General features: G+C 37.7%; 1 protein-coding gene across 4 annotated transcripts in view; it reads left to right on the top strand.

Moving 5' to 3' along the window:
• The first annotated feature begins 5009 nt into the window (after positions 1-5009).
• The window catches only part of Ugp2 (UDP-glucose pyrophosphorylase 2), a 51817-nt gene continuing 43564 nt past the window's right edge, over positions 5010-13262 (top strand). Inside the window, exon 1 of one of the 4 annotated variants that reach the window (XM_047522274.1) lies at positions 5010-5185. Coding sequence is in view for 1 of the 4 variants with exons in the window: in XM_047522273.1 (XP_047378229.1) it covers positions 6149-6167 (19 nt within the window). In the remaining 3 variants the exon portion in view is untranslated. Of the gene's footprint in view, positions 5186-5661; positions 6168-6379; positions 6402-6698; positions 6836-13262 lie in introns of those variants that run through there. The other 3 variants (XM_047522273.1, XM_047522276.1, XM_047522275.1) reach the window with 3 other exon arrangements.

Here is a 13262-nt window from a genome sequence, read left to right as displayed (position 1 = left end):
TGGAATTAAAAAAAAAAAAAAGGTGTGTACCTTTAGTGAAATAAAAAAATTAAAATTTAATTTAAAATAGCACCAGAACTTGACATGAATATATCACATTTTTTTCTGTGATCTTTTCTGTAAATATGACATTCCTCCTGTTTTTCATTCTAGAGAGGAAACATCATTACTTTTATTTTCTAATCATATTATTCATTTAATGTCATATAATTACTTAATTATCAAAGCTTCATCCAAAGAACAGTACTGAGAATCTTCTCTGTAATATTTAGTTACGGTGGTAGGTGTAAAATGCTTAAAATAAATTTCCTAAGACTAAGTTAGGAAACAGAAGTTCTTTATACTTTCCTTTCCAGCGGTGGCACTGGCAGGAAACTTAATAAGCTAGACCAGAGGCAAAGATATTTGGAAAACCATCAAAAGTCATTTGATGGGAAGCACAACAGGGAATCTTGAATATAGTTGAAAGAGGAAGAAAAGATAGGATTAAACTGAAATCTTGTCTATTCCACAACTTTTCTCTATGAGAATTTCAAAATCAATATTAAGAAAATTCATCATCTGTACATACATCACTAAAGTAAAGCAGAATATTTGTTTTGTCTTAGGACTTTAATAAGATATGTGTTATTTCTTTTTTAAAATACTTTTTAGATGTTGATATACCTTTATTTTATTAATTTATTTATATGTGGTGTTGAGAATTGAACCCAGTGCCTCACATATGCTAGGCAAGCACTCTACAACTGAGTCACAACCCCAGCCCGCTGTTATTTCTTGTTGAGTTTTCTTTTTGTATTTCTAAACTATGTTCATGTAATGATCCATGCTTGTTAAAAAGTTTATGTTTCTTTATGTTTATTCCTGGCCTATTAACTAAAGGGAAAGAATCCTTTTCCTCTATAATTGAAGGGGGTCTGGAGATATAGTTTGGCACATGATTGAGACAAAACAATGACATCACCACTTCTCACCAACACTTTCCCCTGGAGAGCATGCAGATCAGAACCATGAGATGACATAGTAAGGATCTGCTTTCTTCACCTTTTTTTTTTTTTTTTTTTTTTTGGTATCGGGGATTGAATTCAGGGACACTCGACCACTGAGCCACATTCACAACCCTATTTTGTATTTTATTTAGAATCAGGGTCTCACTGAGTTGCTTAGGGCCTCAATGTTGCTGAGGCTGACTTTGAACTCTCCATCCTCCTGGCTCAGGCTCCCGAGTCGCTGGGATTACAGGTGTGCACCACCGAGCCTGGCCCTTCTTCAACTCTTAAAGGAGAATTTGGAGGAAAATTATTGATAATTGTGAATGAGATAATGTGTACTATGGTTAAACTGCATTCTTTTAAGTCTAATGACTTAAAACCACTAAGAAGTAAGGCTTATCAACTCTTCATATAGCTATCTGTAATATGAAATAACATTAAAAAAAAAAAGTTCAGTTACTTGAAATAATTGATACTATTCTGATATAAAAGTTATACAACTTTCAAATATAATTTAAAAATCACACTGTGAACAAATGAAAGGACATGTCACAATTTAAATTCACAACTTGTTTCAGCAAACTTCCTGATTCATTACCAACAGGGGTTGGCAACAGGAAAGAATGTAGTCTTTTTCTTCCTCAAGTATTTGGAAATCCCATTCATTTTTAGATCACTCATTCATCAGCAGTCCATCTCATAGGTATAATTTGATATCTTTTACAGTTAGCCCTGTTTGATTACCTTCTGATTCAAGTGAAGTACCCTATTGTTAAATCTAGTCAGACTCTGGCATCTGCTGACCCAACAGTAGCCCCTTTTGATTCTTTCATGTGGGTGGCCTAGGATTTAGATAGAGCCAATATTGAGTGTGGGCAGCAGTCCAGGGGATAATTGTTGCCTGGTCTGTTGGCTCAAAACTTTGGGCATGACATAGAAAATTTTATGTATATGACATATTTCCTCAAAAAAATAAAGTACTGCTTTATTTTCTTGAGAGGATGGGGAATGGTAGATAGGGAAAAAATAAAAGACTACACATATGGCTTACTTGTATATTTATTCCGTACTTTAGTTTCTAAACCACCCCTTATTAGATAATGCTAATGGTGGAGAATTAGTAAAACTTACTGTAAAGTCACCAAGGCATTGTATTTGCTGTTATTATTGTATTCTTATACTTTGGTTCAGGTTTCTATTCTAGGAGGAAATAACTGAAACTCAAAAAGCTTTACCTCCAAAAATTTCTTATTTTATTTATGGTTCTCAGAGAGTAGAGAGCAGGATATAATATTGAGTTAAAAAGATTTAGTAGCACTAAACTGGTCATTCAATATACACTTATGAACTGCTTGCTATTTGCCACTATATTAAGCACTAAATCTAAAGAGGCACAAAAAAGAATGCTTAGAAATCTGACAACACACATTGTTTTCTTGTTGTTGATAGAAAGTTCCTGTATAGAGAAAAGGAAAAAGATATGGTGAGGTTGTATTACATCCCAGGACACCAGACTGGTTAAACCAAACTGAATTTTCTCAAGTTGCTATGGGAAAGTAGAAAGAAGGAATGAAGAAAATTAGAGGCAGAATTTATATCATCCTTGGATGGTAGCATATGGTCCCAGAGAAAAACTGGCTTCCAGTCTTCTTTTTAGTTTGCAATTCATCTCATTCCAACACCTTATTCCTGCACACTCTTCTTCCCAGCCTTCCCTCTTCATCCTTCTTTAGATTACCCCAACCCAGGCTTCTGCAAATGTTTAATCTGTAAATCTAACCACTTTAGATTTCTAACAATACAGACATCATGATGTACCCTGAAGAGATATTACACAATAATATATATGAAAAAAAAAAAAAAGAATTAAAGACACTTACAGACATACGTAGGGAGACATACACAGAATAGGCAATTTTTCAGGGGATGAATTGTATAAGGAGAAATAAGCCATTGCCTCTAAAGCATGCCATGGCTCCAAGGTCTTGAAGAATTAGTTTTCAGTTTTCTTCCCTATCCCCTCATGATCATCCAGTGAAGTATTTCCTAGTTGTGGGAGTGGGAAGCTCTTTTACAAAGAGCTCAAGTGTTCAAAATTTAAGTTTCTGTATAAAGAAATTCCATTTGCAGGGTATTATTTGAAAGTAATATTTGGCAATATGACTTCTAGAGAACTACTGCTCTGAGTATTTATAGATTTTAAACACTGAAGATGGATAGTTACTTTTTCAGAGATTTCTTGAGGCACTGAATGAGGTACTATATCTCAATATATAATCACTCATAAATTAAGATGTCATTCTTGAGAATTACCAACTGCTTTTGTTGCAGTTAAAAACCATTTCCTCCTTCATGCTTCTCTCTCTCCAACTCACTTTCTCTATCCTTCTCACTTTTCCACTCTCTCTAGCATGCGCCCTTTCTTGTTCCCTTTCTTTCCCTCTCATTTTCTCTCTTACCCTGCAGGGAGACACTTTGCTTAATAAACTCCCTTATGTGGAAAAAACAAAAACAAACAAACAAACAAAAAACATTTCATTTCCCTTAATCATCTGTGAAGGTAGAAAATAACTGATCATTCTTCTAGTAAACTTTGTATATTCAAAGACTCTTCCTTGTCTCTTATTTTTTGCAGGTTAAGTAATCCTGGGGGGGCCCCTGAATTTTTGGTACTATTTTACTTGATGGATAAATACAGTTCTTTCAAGGACAGAATAATTTCTGTACTGTTAACAAAAGAAGTAGAGATTCTAAGTAAGATCTCCAGTCTCCAATGCTGTTATTAAATTGTAGGCATCTGAAGTTTAGATACTTCATTGGTCTTATTTGGGGGCAATTAGTTTTATAATGGAGAGATTTTGGATGTAATCTTTTTGGATTCCTCATTAAGAAACACAATGATCACTGGTCTTGTTTTGTGTTGTTTTAATAACATTTCCATATGAATGTGTGGAACTAAAAAAAAAAATGAAGTACCTTTGTTTAGAGAATGAATCATTTAAAAATTTCTCACTTTACCTTGGTTGAATAACGTTACCCAAATCCTCAAATTCGTTTGGAAGTACTTGATTTATTGGAGACACTTAAAGAGCGGACGCTGACAAATTCATCGGTCTTCATGAGGGTTGTCTGCATCATTAAGTGTAAATGTTAAGCCTGAGATACACCCACTGACAGGCACACTGGGTATTACATGTTGGTGGGGTTGGCCATACCAATTCACATTGGAGCTCCCTGTGGTAGTCCCCAAGTTAGTGTCAAAGTTCCATCATTTAATATCCTCTTTCCTTTGAGGACTAAAGGATCTACCAAAAGGAAAGCATCTCTTGGATGATAACTTGAGCCATTTCCACATTAATCAGAAAAGTAAAGGCTTATCACAAACCTATCTCTGCAAGCGTAGAATCAGGGTAAGGGGGATAGTGGTGATTCTGGTGAGGAAGCCTTGACTCCTAAAGCCCTCCTCTTGTTAGGCCGTACACATCCCGCTGCTTATTCTGAACGCATCTTCATCCTTCTCAAACCAGAGGTGGTGAGCAGAGTTAGGGTCTAGAGAAGGACCGGGTTCTCTCTTGGAGAAGCTGTTTTGGCAAGTTCTAGCTCCATCCTCCCAAGTTTCTTCATCCTTGCTAAGGAGCCTTTTTTACTAACTGCAAAAATAACCACTGGTGCTTACATTCTCTCCGTTGCTGAAGTATACGTAGAAGACAGAAGTGTTACTGGGCAAATAGCCTTTGCCCTACCACCACTGCAGGTGCGGATTCCACGCGCAGAATTCCCGCGCCTGCTTCAGCGCCCGCCCACGCCGGGCTTCCTCAGTCTGCAAATGCCCCGCCCCCTGCCACCTCCGCAAGTCTCATTGGCCAGGCCCTGCGTTAACCTCGGCTCCCGACTGGCAGTTGCGTCTGTCGGTCTGCTCTGTAGGTACATTTCCGCATTGAGGGGGGCTGCTGCGAATGGAGGGGGAGGGGAGGTGTTTGAGAGAAAGTGGGGGCTTCGGGGCCGGGAGCCTGCGCTCGGGTGGGTAGAGGGGGTCAACTGGGCTGCGACTTCAGGGAAGGGCTCAGGGTGTGCATGTGTGAGGGAAAAGAGAGAGCGGAGGGTGCTTCAGAGGTGACATTCAGCCTGTGAGCCTTCTTCCCGGGGCGCCATAAACGCCCCCAATTTCCCAGCTGCTGAAGGAATACTGGAAGGTGGGTCTTGCTGGCGGCTTGCGGAGGGGCGGAGTTGGACTTCTGGTGACCCCTGGGGGGTGGGGTGAGCTTCCCTCTCCGAGAGGTGGAGAACCCTGTTCCTCACCCGCTGTGTGGTCCCAGCGGCCAAATTCGGGATAAGAATATGCATGAGAAGGGCCCCCTCCCCGGGAGTCCAAGGCGGGTGCACAGGTCGCCGCTCGCCGGTGGTCTCTTAGTGTCCGTTGGGGGAGGGGCAGCGTAGCCTTCGGCCTCCGGGAAAAGCCTCAGCCGCTTTCGCTGCTCCGGGCCAGAAGGCGGGTAGCAAGAGGCCTGGGCCAGTTGGCTTGCCCAAGTGCGGAATTCACGCGCCTCCTGGTCCCGGGATATTTATGGGCTGGTAAAAATGGTTGCATCGTCCCGCTTTGCCTCCCTCACGCGCCTCCCTGACCCCTGCTGGGGCCGGAGCCACTGCTGGCCGAGGTTTTCCGGGGAATCCGCCCGGGGCTGAACGGCGGCGCTGGGGAGGGGGCCAGCGGGGGTGCAGCCCTTGGTGTCTGCTGCAGTCCAGCCCCAGAGGGCGTGGAGACTGAGGGGCGGTGAAATATCTGCTCTGGGTCCGCCTCTTTCATTGATGAAATTTAAGTTCGTGTGGTTTTTACCTTTTCCGGGAGTCTCCAGCTGGCCCTCATTTGTGTCAGGAGCGCAGTATAGGCACGAGTTCTAGGTAGACTCGGTCGCACCAAGTTTCCGCCCTTTGGATTTAGGGAAGGTTTTCCTAGTAGTTTTTTTTTTTTTTTTTTTGATTTTTGTTTTTTAATCGCTTTGAATGAATACTCCCTTAAATATCCAAACATTCGAGGAGCAAGAACACGTCGGTTGGTAAAAGCAGGGAGGAGGAAGAGAGACCTGCCCTATAGCGTGACTCCTCTAGAAATTTTTTTTAAAAAATTATAAGCCAGAGTATTTTAATAAAACACTAAAATGTCGAGATTTGTACAAGGTAAGGCATGCTGCTTCTTATCTCCCGTATTGCTTCAGTCGAATATGGGTACTCGGCAGTCGAGAGGTTGGTGGGTGGTTTGGAAGTGGAATTGTTCATTTGAGATACCGTTTGCCAGAACCTTTTCGTTAAATTGACATCTGAGCTGCCTTTCCTGCTTGCTGGGTTGGTGGTTCAGATACGTATACTATGCCCGGTGTCTTGTTGGTTTTAGTTCTGCCTCCCTGAAATCAGGTTAGTAGTACTCTGGCTCCTCCGATTGTGGCCGCAAATGATTTAAAACAGGATTTCGTTTGCTGTTCCCTTTTCCTTATTCTCTTTTGGGGGTCGATGTGAAGGTACCTATGTGTGGGACTGACGGGAAAGGGAACTTGTAGGGTAGTGGAAGGCAGGTGGGTTTGTAAGGACTTGAGAAAGCTTTAGAGTTCCCTGCTTCTGCTGCTTGTGTGTACGTGGGTTGAGTCTCAGATTCATTTATTGCGAAACCGGGAGTAGTCCATAGAAGCTGGAGGTCATTTCAGCTGAAGAAATGACTTTGCTGCATTGCTGTGTTTATTTTTACCTTTGAAATATGAAAAGATCATTAAGATTTCTTTGGAATTTGAAAATTGCCCTCTAAATCACATGTATATTAAAGTTTAGAAAATGCCCATCAACTGAACTGAGCAGTAAGTAACATTGTTTGTACGTACGATTGTGTGTGTATAGTGTGCACATTGAAATTAGTGCTGCCTTAAACCTCTGTCACCAATTTGTAATACAGGATTTGCCTTCTGGTATGCAAGTAAACCCTTTCTTTGCAGATCCCAGTTTGTGAAAGTAACAGCCATCTTGATGAACACAGCTAGTAAAGTTCACAACAACTTAATGTAATTCTCAACAAAAGTCGATGTACTTTATTTAAAAAGTTGTGTTCCTAATGCCCATCATTTGCCCTCAGAAATAAAAATTCCCTAGTGAGTTCTACATCACTTTATTAACTCTTCTTTAAGTTTTGGGTAATAGATTAAAAGAGTCTGTATTATGGAAACAGATGGGACCTTATGCCTGCCTTTAGCACTAAACTCAGAAGTGTCACTTGTCTTTAGTTTCAAATTCATAGTATACTTTATATGTGGTGAGAGATGCTTCTTTATGTTCTGATTGAATAAATGTCTTATTCAAGATTAGAAAGGCAGAGATAACTTTGAAACTTTTACTAATTGTAACAGTGACAATATTCAGCATCCTAAACTCAGTATTTTGGGCCTGGGGGATATAGCTCAGTTGGTAGAGTGCTTGCCTTGCAAGCACAAGGCCCTGGGTTCAATTCTCAGCACCCCCCCACACACACACACACATACACACACAAAATAATAATGAACTCAGTAATTTGCAAGAATGCTAGGAAAAAGGCAAGTCGCTTCTCTTTAAAAGTTAGGAATATCATTAAACTCAAGATGTTTTAAAATAGCTTACAGAATCTGTGCACATTAACAGCCTCTCTAACTGTGGCTGTGTGTGTGTGTGTATCTGTCATTGCTTTGTCATCCACCTTTTTAAAATAAGCTTTTAATTTCAGATTTCTTCTACATCTATAGAATAGTTGTACTTTTGTCAGTTAAACTAAGAAATTAACATAACATGCATTATCTAAACTATAAACTTTATTCAGGTTACTGTTCCCGTGATTCAATCCAAGATACCACATTGCATTTACTTGCCATCCACTTTTACATTAAATGGTAGTTACCTTTTTAAACTGGCAGTTTGGTATAAAAAGATGACCCCCCAAACATGCTTTTTAAACATTATTGTGCTCCTGTTTACTATTTAAATTTTGTGTTTCAGGTATGAGCCTTCTATATGTTTAACTGCTGCTGTTATAAATGATACCTAATTGGCTAGCCCTAATTGGCTAATTACACAGCTGTCTCCACACATCAGTAATCAAGTGTCAGGGTTTGGGATTTTTGGTTTTGAATTTTTTAGAAGCAAATCAAATTCTTTGATTTCTGCTGCAGAACTTATTAATATTTCTGCTCATTGGTACTTAGCTCATGTAATTTCGTAGGGGAAAGAGTTAACAAATATTAGACTCCAACCACTTTCATGCTTTGTCTCCTTTAAACTTAAGAGCCCTAAGAAATAGAATTTTATCACCATATTACAGCTGAGGAAAGTTATATGTTGTATCCAAAGTTCACATCCAGTAAGAAGCACTGAAATTTCATATGAATGCATCTAAAACCCTTGTCCTTTCCAACATCTTTTTGTTGCTTCTTACATTAAAAACTATAGAAATGGCCTGTTTCTCCAAGTAGACAGTTTTGTGTGGGCAAAGATAATTTTATATTGTTGGGGAAATGTAGTGTTTTATAAGTAGTGGATGCTCTAAAAGAATTTGTCTAGGCAACAAAAGAGAAACCTACAACTCAGTACTTCCCATGTACTACTTAATAGGTTAGCCTACATTTTTGGTTGTACTTTTATAACACCTCTTAGATTACATAAATGTTGAAAAAGATGTAAGTGTATGAACTTATGTTTGAGTCCTGTTACTAACTGGTGATCTTTGATAGGACTTTTCTGAACTTCAGTTTCTTCCTATATAAAAAGTGGGTATTGGGTTTGGAGCATAGCTCAGTGGTAGAGCACATGTTCAGCATGCCCAAGTTACTGGGTACAATCCCCAGCACCAAAAACAAACTAACTCAGAATTAATGCTATGCCTCAGGGTTATTGAGAAGCTGAAATGAGTTGATCATGTGAATGTACTAGGCACATTAGCTGGCCAGGGAATTCTACTTTTTTTTTTTTCCTAAAAAGATGTTGGTGGCCTATCAGCATTGCTACCAGAAATATGACCATATGTCATCAGCAGAAATAAACAGTAATGCAGGTATGACAGCTCTTATTTTCCTATTCCAGGTTCAGCATTCAGACCTTGGCACTTGGGAGTTGATAATTTTAAAAAGAAAGAAAAAGTGCAGTTAGGAGGGGAGGATAGGTAGGGTAAAGTGTGGATAGTGTCAATTAAAATTGGTGAGAATTTTTATTTCAACCTAGTCAACAAAAATTTTAGTACTTACTGTGTGCGGTACACTATAGGAATTTCTGGTGTATCCTTGTGGTGGGCAATTGAAAAGTTTATCAGATCTGTGTATTAACTATGTGTTGTGTAAATGTGTTTTTGAATGTCATAGAGCATGAGGTTGCTACACTTGGCTTGAATCTTTTCCTCTAAATCCAAGCAATGTACTTTATGGGAAAGCTACATGTTTCTATCCTCAAGAACTCTGACCATAAACTGTTAGCTGGAAATGTTCTGTTAATAAAGATTCTTAATGTTGTTAGACAGGAGAGTCCTAAGTATTTTATTCTTTGGCCATCTCCCCAAGGTTGTATCCCTAAGATGCCTAAGGTTCTTTCTCACAGGAAGACCCTTCTTAACTGAATCTGCCACCTAATTCCTAGTTGTTGTATTCTGTCTTCAGGTCACCCTTTGCCTGCCTGTGAAATTTCTTCTCCAGCTCCAGTTTTTTTCTGCCCCAGGGATTGTTGCAGGGCCTCCAGTTATTCTAAATAAATGTGAGCAGTATCTCTTTTCTAGCTTGTCACATTCAGAGGTACTAGAGGTCATCAACAGTTGTGGTTTTCTGCCAGGTTTGTCAGTGGATGCCATTTGCAGTTTTGCTTTTAAAAAGTTCTGAGAGTTATCTCTTCAAATGTTTTTAAACTTACAGTGAAGGAACTGATGTTGTCTAACCAGCTTATGCTATATTATATACTTATAAATATAATATTATAGGCATTTTTAAAAGCTATTTTGAAGTACCATTATCTATCTAAGTTCTGTAAAAATGTCCCTTATTGTTCTGAAATTGAGGTACTTTCCTATATTTCAGTGAAAACCATTTCAGTACCTCTGTCACTTAAAAAATATCTAAAGGCTGTTAACTGTCCCATTTGCTGGAATTCTTTTTATGACACTTTTGATAATTCCTGCTTGGTAGATGGCCACTATCCAGGGAAGATTACTGAGCTAATTATAACTGAAAGGGGCTCAGATGAATACAAGGATGAGAAGCATTTTGGGGTGTGATGGTTGAGGTCAGGCCTTAGCCTGGTTCTTCTCAAATCCTAAAACCAAATTTAGCCTGTTGCTGATAATTTAGATGACTAGGAGAATTTTAATTCAGGGGAACTGTGGCATGGATTTGAGTCAGGACTAGCACCAGCAAAATAATGACTAAGACATACCCTTCAGTTTTTGAATTTGTACTTAAGGATTTATTATGTTGCTAGAGAGAGGAAAGTAGTTAAATTCCTAGTGAGAATGTTTAATGGAAAATTAAAAGAAATTCAAAGTTGAGCTGATGAAAATTTTATAGACTGTTTTCCAACATGGACCGCGTGGTCTCTTGGTAAATTTTGATTGTTCTTACTAACTCTTTCTTCTAATAAGGTGGGTAATTTTCATTTGTAAAAGCCTTCTAAAGAAAAAAATAACAAGGAGCATCACAGAAATAAATATTAACTTGTTCACTTCTTGGAAGTTCCATTTCTGTATTCTGAAGATACACTGGAAAGTTTTGACGGTAGGTTTTTTTTTTTTTTTTAATTTTTTTTAAACAATAGTAATTCACAAGACCATGAATTGTAGCAACTTTTATAATTAAAATAATGGGATACTTAGATTGTGTGAGGACTATTTAGTTGACCTCATTTTAAAATGTTCTAGGTAAAAAATACAAGGATACATAATTTTCCAGTTTCCACCAAGTTGCATTTGGTACTTTTTGCAGAAGTGTGGGTATCATGAGTTCTCAGACTTACTCCTTACTGGAAAGTTAATATAAACCAACACTTGAAAGTTAAACTCTTATCTGTTGAAATGAGAGTTCCTATAAGCTGTTCATCATGATATCATTTATACCATTGGAGAAATGGTATTTATATCATTCCATTTATAACATTGGAGTAAATTCCAACAATATTAAAAAAAAAATACTTTAGGGGAGGTTCTTTGTGGGTTTGGAATTTAAAATGGGCTTGGAAATATGATTTATTTACTATCTTTTTGATTGCTTTGGATTCTTTAGACACTGGAGTTGTTCTAAAGACTGTTGTTCTTTTTGATATAACCTCTAATTTCCTCTCTAAAATATCATTTTGAACTTGAAGTAATACTGTTGGAATTATAGACATCTTGGTCTTAGTAATTTGGTGATTTGCCCCAGGCACAGTGACTATTAATTGGAACCATATTTTGTAGATCTCTAAAATTCTGCTGGGTTTGTATCTTTCTATTAATAACTTAGTAAATTCTTGGAATGTTGGCTTGCTAAGCTATTGAAAGAAAATTAAACTTTGTTTTTTGATTAGGCAACTTTTGTGAGAAAGGAAATAATAGTCCATTTAAAAGCCATTTCCCGTACTCTTGATTGGTGATGCAGGCATCTCCTTTAGTTTGTTGTAAAGAATTGTCTGGGATTCAAATTCTGCCTCTGCCAATAGTTCTATTGTTTATTTTTCTTAGTCATTGCCAGAAGAAATTGATTGTGCCCCCAAACCATTTTGACAATTGAGGATTGTTTTTGAGAACCATGTAGAAGTTGGTTGTTAACTCACATAAACAACACAATGTTTCATATTTCCCAAAACGTGTAGATTGTTTTTTCCTGTGTAAGTCAAGAGTGTTTCCTATTCTCTTTGATTTCACTTTCATCTTAAAACAAACAAACAAAAATCCACTGTACTCATGGTCCTGAAATAGTCATAATATGCTTAGTCTACTTTTTCACTTGCTAGTCTCTAAATTGTAGAATACTAATGTAGTGGAAATGCTTTTTGACACTAGCTCCACTTGCTCCTTGGCCACAATGACCTGAAGGCAAAGTGATTGAGTTTGTGTTTTTCTCTAGTTGCTCCCCTGGCAAAGACTAATGTGGTATATCATTTGGGTTATACTTTTGCTTAGAATTTGAAAACTTCTAAAAAGTATAGGCAAATGGATAACAAAGATATATGCACTGTTTTGGATTCATTTGTGCCAATGGTAAAATACTTAGCCTTTGTAATAAAATATTTATAGACTGCAGAAAAGCTTTCTTTGATTTTTTTTTTTCATTGCTCAGAAAACAAAAGGTGTTTAAGGAAAAGTTGAGCATAAGATGCAATAAGACAATGTTTATTCTGATTTGTAATTTTAATGTCACATGCTTAACTTCATGTCACATAATAACTTCACATAATAATCATAGTTGAGTTTTCATTCATATTTGGTGGCATACACCTGGAGTGGTAAACACACTGTAAATTGTTAGAGGAGAGACCTTCTGCCAGTAAAAGGAGAAGCAGGCACCAGGCAACAGGGCTTGGATTCCAGCTTGGCACTGCTACTGTTGTCCTTAGGCAAATCAGCTTCTCTGACCCCCTGTTTCCTCTTCCCCACCATAAGAAACTGGACTCACTGACTTTAAAGCCTTTTCAAACTTAAAAATTTTATCTGAATGCACATAAATTTAGTTACAGAGCTACCAATTCATTTTTTAGTCCTTGGTGGTGATTTTATGTTAGACCTCTTTCCCTTCTCAATAAACAAGTTCGTGATAGGACCCTTGATGTGACTTTCCTATCATCCATTAAACTTAATAATTATTTAACAAACCTCTTCTGAATGTTGTTTTCCAAAAATGATGTTTTCTTTCTTTCTGAGATTCTAAAAAATATTTTTTTTCACTTTTTTTTTATTGTAAACAAATGGGATACATTTTGTTTCTTTGTTTGTACATGGCGTAAAGGCACTAAAAAATATTTTTAATTGTAGATGGACACAATACATTTATTTTATTTATTTTTATGTGGTGCTGAGGAGCGAACCCAGCCCTCTTTTTGAGATTTTTAAGAACTAATTCTATTGTTTGAGAGCAAGGTTAATCTTAATTATTAATAGGAAGTCTGGTTTATGCGTCAATTGTGACAGTGTTTTTAATAAGGTAAACAATGTGCATTTTCAGTGCATTTATTAAGCATTTATGTGGACTTTTCTCATTTCTTTCCTCCTATATCTCTTCTTTTTCAGTGAGGAACTTGTTTCTCCAAAGTACTTTA

Source organism: Sciurus carolinensis, chromosome 13, assembly GCF_902686445.1.
Source record: "Sciurus carolinensis chromosome 13, mSciCar1.2, whole genome shotgun sequence".
NCBI lineage: Eukaryota > Metazoa > Chordata > Mammalia > Rodentia > Sciuridae > Sciurus > Sciurus carolinensis.
The sequence above is the reverse complement of the archived record's forward strand: the minus strand, read 5'-3'. Positions and strand labels throughout refer to the sequence as shown.